The sequence below is a fragment of the Pimephales promelas genome, chromosome 1, assembly GCF_988280905.1.
Source record: "Pimephales promelas chromosome 1, fPimPro1.hap1.1, whole genome shotgun sequence".
In the NCBI taxonomy this organism is placed as follows: domain Eukaryota; kingdom Metazoa; phylum Chordata; class Actinopteri; order Cypriniformes; family Leuciscidae; genus Pimephales; species Pimephales promelas.
The window spans coordinates 39,772,007-39,790,251 of NC_142769.1; the positions used below are offsets into that span (position 1 = coordinate 39,772,007).

General features: G+C 35.6%; 1 protein-coding gene across 1 annotated transcript; it reads left to right on the top strand.

The window, feature by feature from the left end:
• The first annotated feature begins 5,237 nt into the window (after positions 1-5,237).
• calb2b (calbindin 2b) lies at positions 5,238-15,565 on the top strand. The gene is made up of 11 exons (XM_039659957.2): positions 5,238-5,819; positions 7,730-7,800; positions 8,108-8,197; positions 10,472-10,552; positions 11,239-11,295; positions 11,375-11,452; positions 11,528-11,583; positions 11,674-11,713; positions 13,855-13,908; positions 14,173-14,244; positions 15,007-15,565. Exons 1-11 carry the CDS (start codon positions 5,726-5,728, stop codon positions 15,121-15,123), a joined length of 810 nt encoding a protein of 269 aa, XP_039515891.2. The 5' UTR covers positions 5,238-5,725; the 3' UTR covers positions 15,124-15,565.
• Positions 15,566-18,245: the final 2,680 nt, after the last annotated feature.

Genomic DNA, 18,245 nt, shown 5'->3' on the forward strand with positions numbered 1-18,245 from the left:
CATGGTGATGATCCTGAGCGATGTCTTGAAAAATAATATTAAATGCATCTCCACCATTTGATTTGGATGTTCATTTAATGTTTTGGAATAGAAGATAATATTGCAGAATGGCTTGCTTGCCACAAATGAAAATTTGTTATCTGAAGAGGAATGATCAGATGTTATTTTTCAGCAAGACAATGCTCCTGCCCAAATTGCAAACACAACCAAGACCGAGTCCATCAGGCTCATGTTTTGGTCTGGTCCTAATTTCCTGTCTAGTGTGGTGTGATTTTAAATGGTTAAAACCATTAAAAGACCATTATTTATTGGAACAAATATTTTTGGCTTGGCCAAATTTGTTTTTGCCCAGGAGTGTATGGTTGAGTACATCATATATGTTTGGCACTTGTGTGTAATACAACTTTATTGGTGCAAATAAGCCAGCAAGAATATATATATTAGAATTTGGGACCATTTGCTTGCCTTGAGATGAAAATAATCATCTTATACATGCTTACACCTACAGTACTTAAGCAGTAGAAATCATTTACAAGCAGGGTCATATTATTATAGTGTTCATTGCTTTATTGGGAACATTTGTAAGAGTACTGTATATCTGAGGTTAAAAATTTTTTTTCGCTCCTAGTTTCACTGTTGAATTTTGTCCTCACATAAAGTATTTTAAAAAAATAAGTAGGCCTATTGATCTGGCCAGCACAAATTTTGGAATGGATTTGCTCCTTTTTCTTAATAAATATTGTGACCATTTCAATATTCACCACTCTAAGTAAAGGTTTTGACTTTAACTCACTGCATGTACCCTGAATATAATAATAGTCAAGTGTGAGCCAGTGGCTATGTCATCTGAGTTATACATTTTTTATGTTGGCAGATGTGGATCTGGCTGAGTGATCCAACAAAAGACAGTGAACAACGTATGGCCTTTTTTCTGTCCAGAAATGTGTTTATGGAAATGTCTACGAATATGTGGAGAAGTGTCTTGTGAAGGTAAATATCTGACAAGTTCTCTTATCACACCCACACGTTGTCTTCTCATTTCTTGTAAGTGAAGAACGGTCTTATCTATGATTATTATTTAGCATGGATGGATTTCTGCACAGCAAGAGTGAGTTGTACTTGCATATGCATCTGATCTGCGGCTTTCTGCTTATCTCCCAACACTAACCTCATCCAATCATTTGATTCAGTTTCCATCTAAACTAATAAACACACAAAATAAATAGTGAAAGACAGTAGGTTGAAATGCAAAAGCTTAAAAAAGTATTTTCTTTCTTTTTAGAATATTAACAAATTCGAAGATTAGACAATAAGCTGTTGAGCCACACAACAACTTGTATAACTGCATAATTTACCACTTTCCCAGGCAACCATTTTTTTTTTAAATCTACAAATTATTAATCTTTAAAATTAGGGTTCCTTTACACAACAACGATATGCTTAAACCAGAGAAGGAGTTTTCCGCATAGGTACAGATGACACCATTCAATTCACACGAATCCGTGAAAACAATTAATGATGCTGTTCTGTTGCCAGAGATGACGATGAAACACTAGATTGAACACATAATTACGTATGTGCATGACGTCATCGTTTTCAGAGATTCTAGTATTTTTTTTTTTTTGTTTACATGGAGACCGCTTTCAATATTACGCATTTGTAGGCACCCAAAACGCGTTGTCGTGTAAATTAATGGCCAAAACGCATAAAAAGTTACAAATTTTTAGTTAAAAACCTTGTCGTACTTGTAAAAAAAAAAAAAAAACAGAATAGCAGACTAAATAAAGCTATTGTTTTTCGTTTGCCTGCACATGACTGCTGTTAAAGCTTTGAGCACACTCATTAACATGTATAGGATGGGCTGCATTAGCATTTTGATGTAGTAAGACATATATTTACAAACAGAAACACATACTATACTAGAGTCAATTTTACACTCTGCAGAACAGGAGCGGGGAACTGCTGTGCAAGCCTTTTGTGGTTTATAAACAATCAGGACTATGGACAGATTCTTAGTTGGAGTGGGATTTTCATGGATGTTCCTTCCTCAGCCTCATCAACTATCGGCTTAACTTTTTTTTTTTCTATGAACACATTTTCCTAAAGAATTCAGTAAATACTGCTTTGAAGTGCCACGCATTTGCACATGCTCAAACATTATTTCGCTAAGATCTTCACAGCCTATGAGATTATTCACAATAATATCTCTCACTGAAATCTTGTCATATGCCACATGTTCATATTGGATATTAAATCCAATGCTCTAAAACCTCTTTCTAATGTCACTCTCTTCCAAGAGGAATGAAATGCATTATGAGTTAAACATTAAACTGATCTGAGATTTGTTATGGGGAAACAACTGGTCTTAGTACTGAGTTATATCTAGGATACATGCCAAGATGTGATATATTAAAGAAAGTGTTATATTTTGTGGAGTGTTATAAAAATGATATAGATAAGATATTAGTTATGTTTGCAGTGCTGCTTCTGTTGAATGGTGAGATCTAAGTCAGTCATTTGTACATTTTCTCTTCAATCATTTCTAAATATAATAAGAAACATTGCACACATTTTCCAGACAGTAAATATATTCACCTTTTCTTTGTGTGTGCGCATGATTCTCTTTCTTTAAAAAAAAAAGGCCAGCTGTAATTTAAAAGTTATGTGTGTGTGTGTGTGTGTGTGTGTGTGTGTGTGCGCGCGCTTTAGCTTCAGCCTGAGCAGTCTGAGTGGCGCATACACAGTTTTTGTTTAGTCAGCAGCACACACAACCCTTTCAGTAGAATGACTAAATTGAACATTTGCTTTTTAAGCTTTGTTCAAACTGGAAATCTGTTATTTAATACTGATTAAAATCTCTCACATTTTCTATCTCTCTTTTCCATGTCTATCCTGTCAATCAAACATGCATCGCCTATTACACTATTAAAAAGGCTATTCCATGATTTGTTGCTACCTTATGTTCTGAAGAAGAAGCCTTTTGTCTTCATTACGAACCATTTTTCACTATATGTTTCTTATTATTTGACTAATTGGAGATTGATTCCTTTTTAAAAAAAACATATTAGTAATACTAATAGATTACTGGAAAATAGACTATTGTTAGTGGGTTTGTATATAGAAACCTAGGGTTCTTGACTCAATATTAAAGAACCCTTAATGTTGACAATGTTCTAAGAAGAAATGTCATCAGTGATTGCATAATAATTTCATGTTTAATGTTTTGTTTTGTTTTTTAAATCTAGTGATAATGTGTTTATGGGCTGTGGTTTATTCATAATTTAATTAAAATTGAAAATGAATTAAAATAAAATAAATTAAAACTAATTCAATAAAATGATGGGAACCCCTAAAAGGTTAGATGAAGATTCTGACAGATCCATTTAGGGTTCTATATAGAAGAACCTTTTCTTCTAGTGGAAGTCATCCTGGGGACTTTGAAACATCAGATATTTTTTACACCAGAAGCTTTTTTAAAACCTATATTCTTAAGAGTGTGTAGTTGAAGTTAAGTGACTTCCCTGTGCGTGTTTTGTCATTGCTGAGTGTGAATATTCTGATGGTCAGTAATGCAGTAGGAGGTGCTTATCAGAGAACACATGAATATGGCAGAAGTGGCACGGCTTATTCTTGACTTTGGAGAGGATCAAGGCAAGCACATATGTTTCATTTGTTCAAACGAATGACATTCTACATATGTGGGCACATTTCGCAGATTGCACCGTATGTGATTCCCTTTGCTGCCCTCTAACACTGGACAACATGTGCCAATCTGTTGCATCAGGTCATGTTTTGTGGTGGCAGAAGGACAGTGATCACTGTCACTTAGTTGGATTATGGAAAATCTGGTTGTGCACTGTTTTTTTTTTTGTTTGTTTTTTTGATGAAAAATGATGATGATCTGGTCATCATTTGCATGCAGAAAAAACAGGATGATAGAATTTGCTGTTGAACTGTTAAACGTATTCACTAAAACTAAATGCACTACTGTCAAAATATGTGGGGTTATTAAGATAACAAAAGATACTTTCTTTGATGCATTATAATAAGAATCTTAAAGAAATTGTCACTTTTTCTACAATAATGCTTTGTAGAACGACTGTTTTTAACATGGATCATAATAATAGATCTATTTTCAAGCTTTTTGAGCTTTAGAATGATTATTGAAGGATTGTGTGACTCTAAAGACTGAAGTAATGAATTTCATCACTGAATTACATTTTAAGATGTATTTAAATAGGAAACAGGTATTTAATTTGTTTTAATACAATTTTTTATTTTATTTTTTCACAATTTTTTATTTTTCCAGAAAGAAATATTTAGCAAATAAATGCAGCTTTGATGAGCAAGACATTTTTAAAAATCCTACTGACCCCTAATTTCTGAATGATACATATGAGAACACTTTAACATCTTTTTATAATCTCTGCCAACCTTCTTACTGCCCCTTTTTAATCTGTTAAATGTTTCTGCTCTCATTCTCCCTCTCTTGCAGTGAGTGCGTAAGTGCAGTTTCAAGGGGCTCGCCAGCATATCCTTCTACAAGTGGCTCTCATCATCACCAATCATGTCAGGATTACAACAGACTTTTCAAAGGTAATGAAAATATGCTGAAGATTATTCACCAACTCAGCCAGGACCTGCAGAGACATGTAAGCATCCTTCTGTCCAAACTGCTAAGACAAGTGTGTGTTTGATGAATAAATGATACCAATTTAGTTTATGTGCAATACAGAGATTGCTTTTTATGGCATATTACTGCCATGCCTTTACAGTTTCTCTATATGTCTCCTAATCATTTTGTAATCCCAGTGCTTCCCCAAACTCTCTCTCTCTCTCTCTCTCTCTCTCTCTCTCTCTCTCTCTCTCTCTCTCTCTCTCTCTCTCTCTTTCTTTCATTTTCCCCCATAAATATCCTGATATGTTCATTGGTTCATATGTTCATTGAAAGAGGGGGCAGGGAATGAAAATTCCACATCCCCTATAGATTCATACACAACAGGCTAACATCCATCCATCCATCCATCCATCCATCCATCACCTATCTATCTATCTATCTATCTATCTATCTATCTATCTATCTATCTATCTATCTATCTATCTATCTATCTATCTATCTATCTATCTATCTATCTATCTATCTATCTATCTATCTATCTATCTATCTATCTATCTATCTATCTATATGTTATGTTTATATGTTAAAGAGTACACTTTATTATGTTGATATATACATAACATTTTTCTGTTAAAGAGTACACTTTATTATGTTGATACATAAAATGACTTACTAAATTTTATATAAAGCCTCCCATATCTTTCTAAGCGACTCCAGGCAATGTTGGTCACTGTCAATATACTTTAGGAATCTTTGATGCTATTTTCTGCTCGTGGAAGCATGCGAGCCCGTAGGATTTGCGAACATTTGAATTAATTTCCATAATCCCGCTGTGATGCTCCTAGAGTACAGATATGAATGAATTCGACTGCAGAAGCTGTTATAATAACGCGCTATAATATACCGCCGCCTTTTGGTGAGTGTGTGAACTGCACGCTTCAACAGTGGCGGTGGGGGGTTTAAAACTGCTGCCTCTGTCGGGTTAATTCCAGTGACTCGCATAGGGGTAGAGGAGTGCTTCAAAGACAGGGCATTTGTTTTTTTGAAGAAGAAGAAAAGACAAAGACGAAAAAAAAAAACTAAGGGAGAGAAAACTGTAGGCTGGATATGGCAAATAAAGCACCAGAGCCCATTTCTCTGCACCTGGCGGAACTCACTGCCACCCAGTTTCTAGACATTTGGAATAAATTTGATGCTGACGGTGAGTGTAACGTCCCGGGACGAAAAGCGTTCTTAATTTAGTCGTACGTCAGAGCCTATTGGGCTACTTACCCTGATTTATGTATTGCATTTGATTTATGACTTACAATTAAAATGATAGGCTATAAAACTTGTATAATTATATTTGAGCTTATATCCTGTACATTTTATGTTAATAATATAAAATAATAATGATTTAAAAAAAATAAGTAGCCTAATTAATAGTAGATTTCGTCAATATGAGCTATGCTTTTGGAAAGAGTCTCTGGGTGTACGCAGTTTTTACTGATGGAGAAATATATCTGATATATTTTTGTCAAAAAAAAAAAAAAAAAGAATCAAACCTTTAAAATGCATTTTATATAGCCTATATATTTTTGGCCTATATTCTTTTGTTTCTACTCGTTTATTTTCTGGTTAAAAACATGTTTACTTTGTGCTAGCCTACCGCACACACACTACGTTTTTATTGTAGGCTATTTTTATGTAAGTTTCATATTAGTCCACACTTATTGGAAAGTAATTCATTGAGTTAATACGTTCAAAATGAACAAAAGTTAATGCAAGTACTTGAGCAGTTGCCACACCCGTTTAATTCAAGCTTATTGAGTCTCTTTTGAATATTAATGGACTGTCGTAGGTTGAGAAATTTTAGGGGGATTCTCATTTCCCGAATGTAATTGTATGTTTTGCTTGACCCACATAAAGTGATGTTTTAGGATCGTTTTGTTCAGAAACATTCGCTTGTTTTGTGGGACCTGGCAACACTGCTCTAGCGGGACACTAATTCAAGTTGAATCCTCGTGCAATGTGCAATGCAGTTTTACGCACAAGCGTATTCTTGAATAATTCAGGGAAATTGAAAAAGCGCCAGTGGGATGATTGCCTGCTATCGCCCTGTTAACTTCTTCCAGCGTTAGGGTCGAGTTTGTCTCTGTAAATTATGCCCCACAGGCATTGTTGGCATTATTGATTTCACTCTGGAATTGAATCTTTCCTTCCAATTGATTTGTGTGTCAGCGTTTAAAAGACTTCGAAGATGAAAAGGGATGGGTGGGGGTTGAAAGAGAACCAGTCCAGCTGGGGAGGGGGAAAAAAACAACCTAAGATGCTTCGCTGCTTTTTGCTAGTTTAAGTTGGCCTCCCAGTTTGCTCTTCATTTGGTCAACCTGGCAAAGATGGCACTCAGCTGGATTATCTGGTCAGCCAGATGGTTTTCAAGTCTAACCTGCTGAAAACTACCCAAGACTAATTATGAGACCAGCCAACAGACTAGAATGACCAGTATAGGAGGCCAGATAAGACCATCAAACCATATTTAACTGGTTTAGGCTTAGCATGGAGTTTCATAATCATCTTGTTACAGACTTTCAGACAGTAGGTGTATCTACTAGCCTATCAAACCTGTTTTGCTTAACCAATCAAAGCAATCTGCATGACCATCTAAAAAAAAGTTTACAGAACTCAGCAAACATCAGCCTTGTCAGGGTGGGAGACCCACTAAAGACCAGCAAATGATCTTAAGCTGGTTTTTCATCAGAGAATTCAAGTAGTTGTTGAAATCTGCACATTGGAAATCGCTATTTTTTATTAAATTGAAATAGATCCATTTAAAAACGACTAGACTGAGAAACTGCAAACTGTCTGAGATGCAATAATTTTCCCTGAACAAAGCAGACGTTTTTTTCTAAAGAAAATATGAGTAAAATCCCTCATTAGCTGATTGAATTTATCTGTCCTTCAGCATTTTAAATCAACAAGACAAGAACTGACAATCCCCTTATTTCATTTATAAAGAGGAAATGATTGTCAAGTTAGATCAGACAATGTGAGTTGAACAGTATCTGTGTGTCTTGGATGTTCAGTTTAAAATCATAATTAAATAAATGAACTTAAGTTATTTTCTTCTAGGCAATGGCTGCATTGAAGGGAAGGAACTGGAACATTTCATCCGTGAGCTCGAGATAGCACGCAAAAGTGTGGTGAGTTACACATTGTGTGTGTTCGTTAATTACGGCAAAAACATCAGATGCAGTTGTAAGCGGTGATCTGAATGTCACATACAGTTATTAAGAACTGCAGAATGAAATGCTTATATTAATCTAGCCTAATGCACATGCCATCTGAGCAGATACCATCTGGCTGATGTTTTCTAATGTCAATACAGTTTCTGCATGGCATGCTTTAAAGATTTTTTTCAGTGACTATTCACTTGGAACATTTTTTTTTTGTTGACTTAATTGAAGTAGGAACGGTGCTGTTTTACATGTCAGACATGTTTGTTTTCAGGATCCTTCAAATGCTTCGTTCAAAGACAGGATGAAGGAGTTCATGCTGAAATTCGATGAGAACGGTGATGGGAAGATTGAGATGTCAGAGGTAAATTCCCACCCTTTTTCACCACCAAAGCAATGGTTTGGAGCTCTGCAGAGAGACTGTTCTGAGATTAATGGAACACCAGGAGGAAATATAAAGAGCACAATGAGGGCAGATTAGGAGTTTGAAGGAGGGCAGAAGGTGGCATCTATCGAGGGGATGATGGAATGACGAAGGGAGGGGCAGTGAGAAGAATGAGTGGAGGGAGAGATGGATGAGGGGGAGGGAGAGGATTGGGGCGCGACGTCCATCATGATGACGGCACGAGCGAATGGATAAAATGATTTATGTTGGAAGAAAAACCACACTAATCCATTCACAGAGACCACATGAACATTTGAGCTCCTTCCTTTCGCCAATTAATATCAGTCTGCTTCAGTTATGGAGCTATTGACTTTTTTTGGCTGGTTGATTTGAAATGGTTTTAGCGTTTACATTTCTTTCCCTTTACCTATTTGTCAGTCCTATATAGCTTAGTGGAGGTAAAATGGTTTTGAAATTATGAGAAGAGCCTCTCCGTGAAGCAGATTAAAGCTTAGTTAGTAGGAGATCCTGCAGTTAATGCAGAAGGGATGTGGTGGCATTATATTCAAATGATCTGCATCATGCAAATCTCACTGTATTAGAAATTGTAAATGACATTGAACAAAATCCATACGTGGTCCATATGTGGTATGTTTGAATGTTCACTGTTTTTCACTCACACAATCTGGTACACAATCTCAAATTTGCCACTTTATCTTGAAAGGCTTGAATGAGTCAATAATTGGTTTTTCTGTGTGTTGCGTGTGAATCTAAGATAGAAGCTCAGATTAGCCATGCTGGGATCATCGTATCTGTTATCTGCTTTTCTGCTTGACTTTGGTAGTGAGGTATCAGCATGTTGAAGTTGTCTTTTGATGTTAGTTGCACTCTTTTCATTCTTGCTGGGATGAACAATAATAATTTGTTGTTAGTTTCTTTTCGCAGAGGAATAGAAATCAACAGAAAAGAGACGTTCGCTTTTTACAATATTGAAAAGGTACTAACAACAAATTATTATTGTTCATCCCAGCAAGAATGAAAAAAGTGCTACTAATTTCAAATAAAGCTTGTTTTGGACTTTCTATTCATCAAATAATTCAAAAAAGAAAGCAGCACAAGACTGATAATAAGTAATTTTTGCTGAACACCAAATCAAAATATTAGAATTACATTGAAAACTGAAATGATGTCTGCTTTGATCCATCAAACACACACATGCACACACACACATATATATATATAATAACCATTAGATGATTATAAAATTATTTTTGTCCTCTATCTAGTAATACTATCCACATCCTTCAATCAAACAAATCATTGCTTGGACTGTAAGGCTTAAATCTTTCGCTTTTTATAGACAGAAGGTGTTCTTCCAGGCCCCAAGTTTGTGTGTCAGTGCATTCAGAGGTGGAACTTGTCATAGACTGATGGTTTCAGAGCTTTACTAACTTTTCGGTTTGGTATGGTTTAGTGTCCCTTCAGCAGTTCAGCATTGATGAGCTCCTCTGTTGAGGCCCGGAATAGATAACCAAGTGCGTGAAATGGTCTCTCATCCCTATCCAGCTCTTGCAGGCTTTCTAACCAGGCATCAACTCAGACAGCAGCACTTGGTTGATCGTGTAGCAAAAGCACTGCTTTGGATAAGAGCTTTGTGCTCCACTGTGCGGCTGTCCATGGTGCTGAAATCCCATTCAGTGGAATTACAGACTGGAGTCAAAATGGAGCGGTTAAGAAAAGAATGCACAGTTAATTTCAAGTATATTTGATGTTTATATTATAAGTAATACATAGTAGTGGGCAAAAGTGATTTTTAATGACCCTACAAGTTTGATTAAAACATTAAAAATATGAGAAAAATATTTTATATATTTTTTTAAAGATTTTAAAAATGAGGGAAGAACAAAACAAAGGCAAATCTCAGCAACATAATTTATTTTACTATAAAACAAAAATGCATAGAAAATTTCACAGGAACAACAATGCATTGACTATTATATTATATGTCTTGTACTTGTACTATATATACTGTACTATATTATATTTCTTGTATTTCTGGCACATTTTCAAGAAACTATATGTATATATATATATATATATAATTAAATGTTCAGTGACTGTTCAGTATATTTAATGTCAAGTCAGCACTACAAGACTTTTTCTATTGATAATTAAACTATTGATTTTTTTTAATCAGTGATGATATTATGAGTAACAGTGATTTGATTGTCTTTCTCTCTTTATCTTTTACAGCTGGCCCAGATCCTGCCAACAGAGGAGAATTTTCTATTGTGCTTCAGACAGTTTGTGGGATCCAGTGCAGAGTTTATGGCAGTATGTAACACACAACAACATCCAATGATTATTTTGTTGCCATATCTTATAGATATCCTGATCTGTTGAGACTTGAAGTGAAATGAATTTCAACTCGACATTAGTTTTTAAATTCATTAGTTTTAAAAATGATTGTTTTATTGTAAACATGAAATATCTTTAAATAGCTGAGGTGCTTTTATCTACATCTGTGTGAAAGAGAGAGCTAGAAAGATCTATTTGCAGTAGGTTATCCATTATGAATGGACTGCAATACTTAAAAGAACATAGTGTGTGTATGTGTGAGTAACTGGGTTAATGGAGGTTCATTTGTACAACATGGTGATTTTGTAAATAATACAAAACATGTTCATTCTGTTCATCTGAGTTGTAGAAAATCAAATGTGTGGATACAATGAAGATATTTTACTAGCATTACAGAGGAATACACAAACGTACAATAATGCACACAATAACACATCCTGGCAAATCAGGGCAAGTGGGTATCCCTCCACATTAGATTAGCTCACCAGTAATCCCAGTGTAATTCCCAAATACTAAATTCACTGGTTTAATCAAGATGACAATGATATAATCACATACAAATCTGATGTTTGATTGAAACCTTGTCGGTTTCACCTTAGCAGGGCAAAGAATCTGTACATGTGTGGAGGTGTCTGTTTTAATGCTATTGTTTCATTTTTTAGGCTTGGAGAAAATATGATAATGACCGTAGCGGATACATTGAATCCAATGAACTGAAGGTACAACTCAATAGGTCACACAGAACTTCAAATAGCTATTATAGATCCATTACTAAATAAAATCATTTCTTTGCCCTAGGGCTTTCTCTCAGATCTGTTGAAGAAAGCAAACAGACATTACGATGACAAGAAACTGAATGACTATACACAAACCATAGTGAGTAGACACACACAATTCACACATATACACAACACACACAACTGCTCTTTGAATTATGCTTTTTTCCTGCAGCTTAAAATGTTTGACCTGAATGGTGATGGAAAACTGGGATTGTCCGAGATGGCTAGGTGAGGTGGCCTCCGACTCCTAGTGAGTCGCATATTAATGCAATATTGTTTATATTGCATATAATATTGTATGTTATATTTTGTCTTTAGACTGCTTCCTGTGCAAGAGAATTTTCTGCTCAAGTTTCAGGTAAGATCAAGCAGTCTTCGTAGTGTGGTGCTAGCAACACCAAGATCATGTGTTTGCTTCCCGGGGAATGTATGACCTGATCATGTAAACTTTCAATGCAATGTAAGCTTGTTTGTCTCCTTTTGATTAAAAGTGTCTGCCAAATAAATCACCTTTATTTAAATGTAAGTATAGTGCAGGGCCACATGTTCTACAGAGTTTAGTTCCAACTCATACCTGTAGTTTACAAATAAGCTTGAAGGATTTGATGTCATACACTGATCGGTCTGTGCAGCGCCACTTCAAGTCAAACAAACCTAAACTCTGCGGTGCTGTATCCCTCCAGGACTAGAAATGAGCATGATTACATACACCCCGATACGCTGATAACTCACAAAAATCAGCTTGTTTGAATTAACCCATTAAATTAACCTGGTAATGCAAATAAACCTTGTTTATAAGACTTTATTTTTTAATTAAGGTAGTGACGTCAACTTAATCATTCTTGTGATGTGAGGTGATGTTAAATAAATAAGCAGTATTTTGACTGCACCACTTCTACCATGGCTGCACGAGATGAAAACACATTTTTATAATTACTTGAGTCAAGAAAGATTCAGTTTGCTACTGTAGCCATATATTTCCCCATCCCTTACTGTGAAACGCTCACTCTGTCTGGACACGCTTAAATCTGCTGTAAGGATGCTTTTCTGTCACATATCACACATTCTCAGTTCAGAAGGCAGGTTAATGTATTTAGATACTGGGCGAAATTGGGATAAGGGACAAAAATTAGTTTTTTCTGAAAAGTAATACAGGTTAACACTTTTACATGACCACATGCATTGTCATTGGGTTAAGAATGTGCATGTAAACAAGCTCAGTGGTATATCAGCTAACCATTAGAGCAAATTGTAATGTTGCAAATTGGCAAAAAAGGTACAAATACCAGTACAGTGCAAATGACATGTGTAGCATAAAATATATGGTGTGTAAGGGCAGAATGTTGGTTAGAATTATAAAATGTGCAAAAACAGAGTGCAGCAGTAGCAAGTGTGAAATGCTGGAAGCTGAGGAGGAGAAGCAAAAATGAATACACTGGCCAGTGGCCATTGCTAGGTAGAATGGCAGTAGCATACAGAAACATGCATTATTACAGGCAAATGTGTATTTGGGTACCTAGGTTTGTTTGTGTTTTTTTCCGACTGTATGTGTGTTTATAGGTTTTGTCTGTGTGTGAACCTAACAGCAGATTGCTAACTGATTTCTGGCACAGGGATCATGGGCTGATAGGGATTACTTCAATCCTACTGTAGTTATGATAATCTCCATAGATTATTCTTGAACCTGGAGATGTACTGTATCTGGCGCAGTCTCTCCACATTTACTGTATTCTCTCTCTCTCTCTCTCTCTCTCTCTATATATATATATACGCACACACACACACGCACATAGTATATGAATGTGATTTCCCCATCACATTAAAAAAATAATATTTTTAATATATTTTTATTTACAATATATTTTTAAATAGATTAATTTAACAAAAGTCATGTTGACTTTAATGATTAGTAATAATGTTAAGACTCATCAGACTGTGATGAACTTTTTTAAGTCAGTCTTTTTTTGTGAATGACACTTCTGTCATTTTTTAATAATATGAAAGCATATTGAAATTAGGTCTGGTGGTAATACATAGTGACATTAAATAAAGTTATACATTATATGCCTACATTATACCATTACATATGATATAAAATACACAATATGTATAACATTATACAACTTAAATGTGCTGTTTTTTGGCGTTATTTGTAACTTAGATTCTTTAGTATGTTCATGTTTTTAATGTTTGCAATATACTAGGAGCACATTCATTCAGTAGGTGAATCAGGAGGCATTGTAAAACTATTGTAAGTTGTAAACTGATATACAGTTAACTTTTGTGTGCTATATCTCACATGATTTTTACAGTAGGTGCACTCTCTCGCTGCACTGTTCTGTTATAATCCAAAGGATTTGGAGGATCTAGTTATGAAAATGCAGGCCTTCAAAATCAAATCTAAAGGGAGATTGATATTACACCACAGAATAACCGTCTATTTTACACACGCATACATTGAGCATAAACTAATGTTTTTTCCCCTCTCTTTATTGCCAGAACTTCAAACTATCTGCTGAAGAATTTGAAGTCATCTTCAACTTTTATGACAAGGTCAGATAATGTGTATATTTCTCATGCTTGTGTTCTTGTTAATTTATTAATTAAGTTAATAATACACACATATAAACAAAAAATAACACTTTAACTCTACTATATCAACCACAAAGCATAACTGACATATATTTGATGTGCTTGTTTTTTCATCTGGAAGATGTATTTTTTTTAGAGCATTTGCTCATCTGCAATACATCTAGAATATGATCCGTCAGATGTGGGCTGTTGAATGGGCTGTTTTTCTCCTTTTTTCTTTAACAGGATGGAAATGGTTACATTGATGAACATGAATTGGATGCACTGCTGAGAGACCTATACCAGAAACATAAAATGGTAACTTGGTGTTGGATGGGAATTTAGCACTCTATTACATCTTTTAATTGAAAGTGTGTCGCAAAAGCTGCTTCTAAAGGGTCATACAGTGTATAGGCTACCTCAAAAAAGACATTTACACAGTTTAATGCTGCAGAGTGGGAAAAAATGGTCATTGAAACTACAATTGCTGAAAAAATGGTTTTAAATAGATTTTTTAAATGTCAAATTATGAATATCGATACACTACTGGTTAAAAGTTTTGGGTTGATTAAAAAAAAAAGAATTTAATACTTTTATTCCACAAGGATACGACATGAAATTAAAGTGACAGTAAAGACATTTGTAATTTTACAAAATATTTCTATTTTAAATAAATGCTGCTCTTTTGATTTTTCTACTTATCAAAGAATCCTGAAAAATATTTTCTCAAAAATTTTCCACAAAAATTGAGCAGCACATTGATTATAAATAAGAAATGTTTCTTTAGCAGTAAATCAGCATATAAGAATGATTTCCAAAGGATCATGTGACACTGAAGACTGGAGTGATGATGCTGAAAATTCAAAGGAATAAATTACAAATTAAAAATATATTAAGATAGTAAACTGATAATTTAAAATTGTAATAATATATACAATATTACAGTTTTACACTATTTTTACTGTATTAATGCTGCCCTAGTGAGCATTAAAAAAATGATGCACTGATGCTGCATTTCAGCAACAAACATGACTGGTCTGAATTCTTACAGTATAGACGTCTATGTTTGTCCTCTTTTAGGTCGTTGACCCTCAAAGTCTGGCTAGCTCAAAGAAGAGCATCATGGCGTTGTCTGACGGAGGGAAGCTATTCCGCACAGAGCTGGAGATTGTGTTATGCAAGGATCCGTCAGTGTGAACTCTGAGCTCTTAACTCTCACTTCCTCCTCTGTACCTTCACCCACCCCAATCTAGCCAAAGCAGGTGCATGCGGTGGCTCTGTTCCACCTCTTATCCTGCAAAGTTAATCAGCATCCACAACATACCTCCTCTCCATGGCATGCCTTTCCCAAAGATATGGCTTCTTCTCGATGTGTGCATCTCTTGTTTGTCTTTTTTATGTCAAAACATAATTATGACATTGTAATGGATATTTGGTCTTTGGTCTAATTTTCCTGCTTGTACCAAATCTTTAATTCGGTTTGCCATGTGTGCAGTCTGCTCTCTCTCTCCTCCATTTCCTCCATCATTTTTCTCTTTCCAATCTCTCCCATATCTCCTCTTTTGTGCAGGCTGTAGACTGTTATGTTTTGCCAACACTGCTAAAAGAGTAACTGAAATAAATATCAGATAAGACATTTTACTGTCAGTACTGTCCTGCTTTCTTTCCTCTAAACCTGTTTTTTTCTGTACACATAGGACCATATTTTTAGGCTATGTTTTGTTAGGTACCATTAAAGCCCCAACATTAAATATAACTGAAGTTTCTGTTATGGAAGATACTGGTTATAATGGGCGGGCACCTATTAACGCAGTTTGGATGTGCCGGCTTCTTGGGCGCACTGTGATCTCATTTTCCATTTAGATAAATCCAAAAGCAGTTAACTTATCTTTGTGTGCCTGCAAGTAAAGGCACACATCCGCATCTTCAAGCCAAAGCGAGCGCAGGAGCACAATGAAGTGTTTAGAGCTTATCTTTTTCATTTTCATGGTACGAATGTTCTTTGTGCTTCATTAATCTCTGATACAGGATAGAATTGGACGAGGATTGTGGTGTTGAGACAGTTTTCTTAGCATTGAAATTGACCACAAAATTCTTAAGGTGCCATTTTTATGCGTGTTCTGTTGGGATCATATAGGTCTACATTTTATTAAGGACTATTTTTGTATTATATTATAACAGTATTTGTGTTCTAATGTTCAGACAAGGTTCTGTCAGAGTTATGAACAAATATTATTCTACATTAATAGAACTTCAAAATTATCTGGGGCCAGTTGCATAAAGTCGGTAACATGAAATCGTAGATTGGTCTAATTTGATACCGAACAGTAGGACTGATTACTAACTGCTAGTTGGTCATAGTAGTTCTGAGGACTTGAAGACATTAAGATGGCTATGTTTATGCAACTGGTCCAAAATGTTCTCAAACGTTAACACAACATTAAAGCTACACTGTGTAACTATTTTAGTTTATTCTTAGCTAAAACACTTAATTCTTTCAAAAATATACAGTATGTATATTCACCGCTAAATGGGTCACCGCTAAAAATCACACAGTGTAGCTTTAACATCTGCATTGTTTTTTTCTAATGTTCATCTAACATTTTTTTAATGTTCCAACTTGTTTCAGGATGTTCAGAAATTAATCAAAACGAACATTCCCATAATGTTTGCAAAATTATAAAATGGAATGTGCCTTTAACTTTCGCATAAACTCCCCAAAAAACGTTTTTAAAACTTTCAGCCAACATTAAAAAAATTACAAAACATTAATGTTATATATTTTTGTTAGCTGGGAATCCACCTATTAAATAGATGCAGATCAACATGGCGTTTTAATACTGCTATAATGTGATAATACTGTTTCGTGTTTTGTGAAATTTGTGATAGTTCCTCTGCTACTCTCTGACTAGGCCGTGGTACTGTACCTTGCGCAGTCTAGGGGGGCCATCAATTAAATATCAGCACTCTCATATATTTTTTAACAAGAGTGTTTAAAATAAGATCTCTGTGAGGAACAGCTCTCTCACACACACAGCGTGTGCACTTTAGACGCCTCTCCTCTAGCACTCTAGAGAGAGAGAGCACTCAGGTCTCAGGACTGAGGGAGCTCCACAGAGATCTCCACCAAACAGATTGGAAGGCTCAAGATAGACCTCTAGTGGCTGAAACCAAAACTATTGTTTTGGACTATTGGGAAAAAATCGCGACGCCTACATTTGAAATAATGAACTGTGAACAGGCCCTTAAAGTCCGTTTCTATGTCAAAGTTATGAGACTTAGACCTGAGTGCAAAAATGGAGGCTTTAGCCCCTTCCAGAGCTGAGATATCGAAACTCAAAAATTCGGCCCGAAAAAAAAAAACGACAGTGGTACCCCTTATGTTTTTTTTTTTGGGCGAAAAATTAAGTTTCTCCAATCTTCCCAAAACTCTGGATTCTGATAGAGGGCCATGAGACTTAGACCTGAGTGCAAAAATGGAGGCTCTAGCCCCTTCCAGAGCTGAGATATCGAAACTCAAAAATTCGGCCCGAAAAAAAAAAACGACAGTGGTACCCCTTATGTTTTTTTTTTTGGGCGAAAAATTAAGTTTCTCCAATCTTCCCAAAACTCTGGATTCTGATAGAGGGCCATGAGACTTAGACCTGAGTGCAAAAATGGAGGCTCTAGCCCCTTCCAGAGCTGAGATATCGAAACTCAAAAATTCGGCCCGAAAAAAAAACCGACAGTGGTACCCCTTACGTTTTTTTTTTTGGGCGAAAAATTAAGTTTCTCCAATCTTCCCAAAACTCTGGATTCTGATAGAGGGCCATGAGACTTAGACCTCAGTGCAAAAATGGAGGCTCTAGCCCCTTCCAGAGCTGAGATATCGAAACTCAAAACTTCGCCCCGAAAAAAAAAAAACGACAGTGGTACCCCTTACGTTTTTTTTTTTTTTTTTGGCGAAAAATTAAGTTTCTCCAATTTTCCCAAAACTCTGGATTCTGATAGAGGGCCATGAGACTTAGACCTGAGTGCAAAAATGGAGGCTCTAGCCCCTTCCAGAGCTGAGATATCGAAACTCAAAAATTCGGCTCGAAAAAAAAACCGACAGTGGTACCCCTTACGTTTTTTTTTTTTGGGTGAAAAATTACGTTTCTCCAATCTTCCCAAAACTCTGGATTCTGATAGAGGGCCATGAGACTTAGACCTGAGTGCAAAAATGGAGGCTCTAGCCCCTTCCAGAGCTGAGATATCGAAACTCAAAAATTCGGCCCGAAAAAAAAAACGACAGTGGTACCCCTTACGTTTTTTTTTTTGGGCGAAAAATTAAGTTTCTC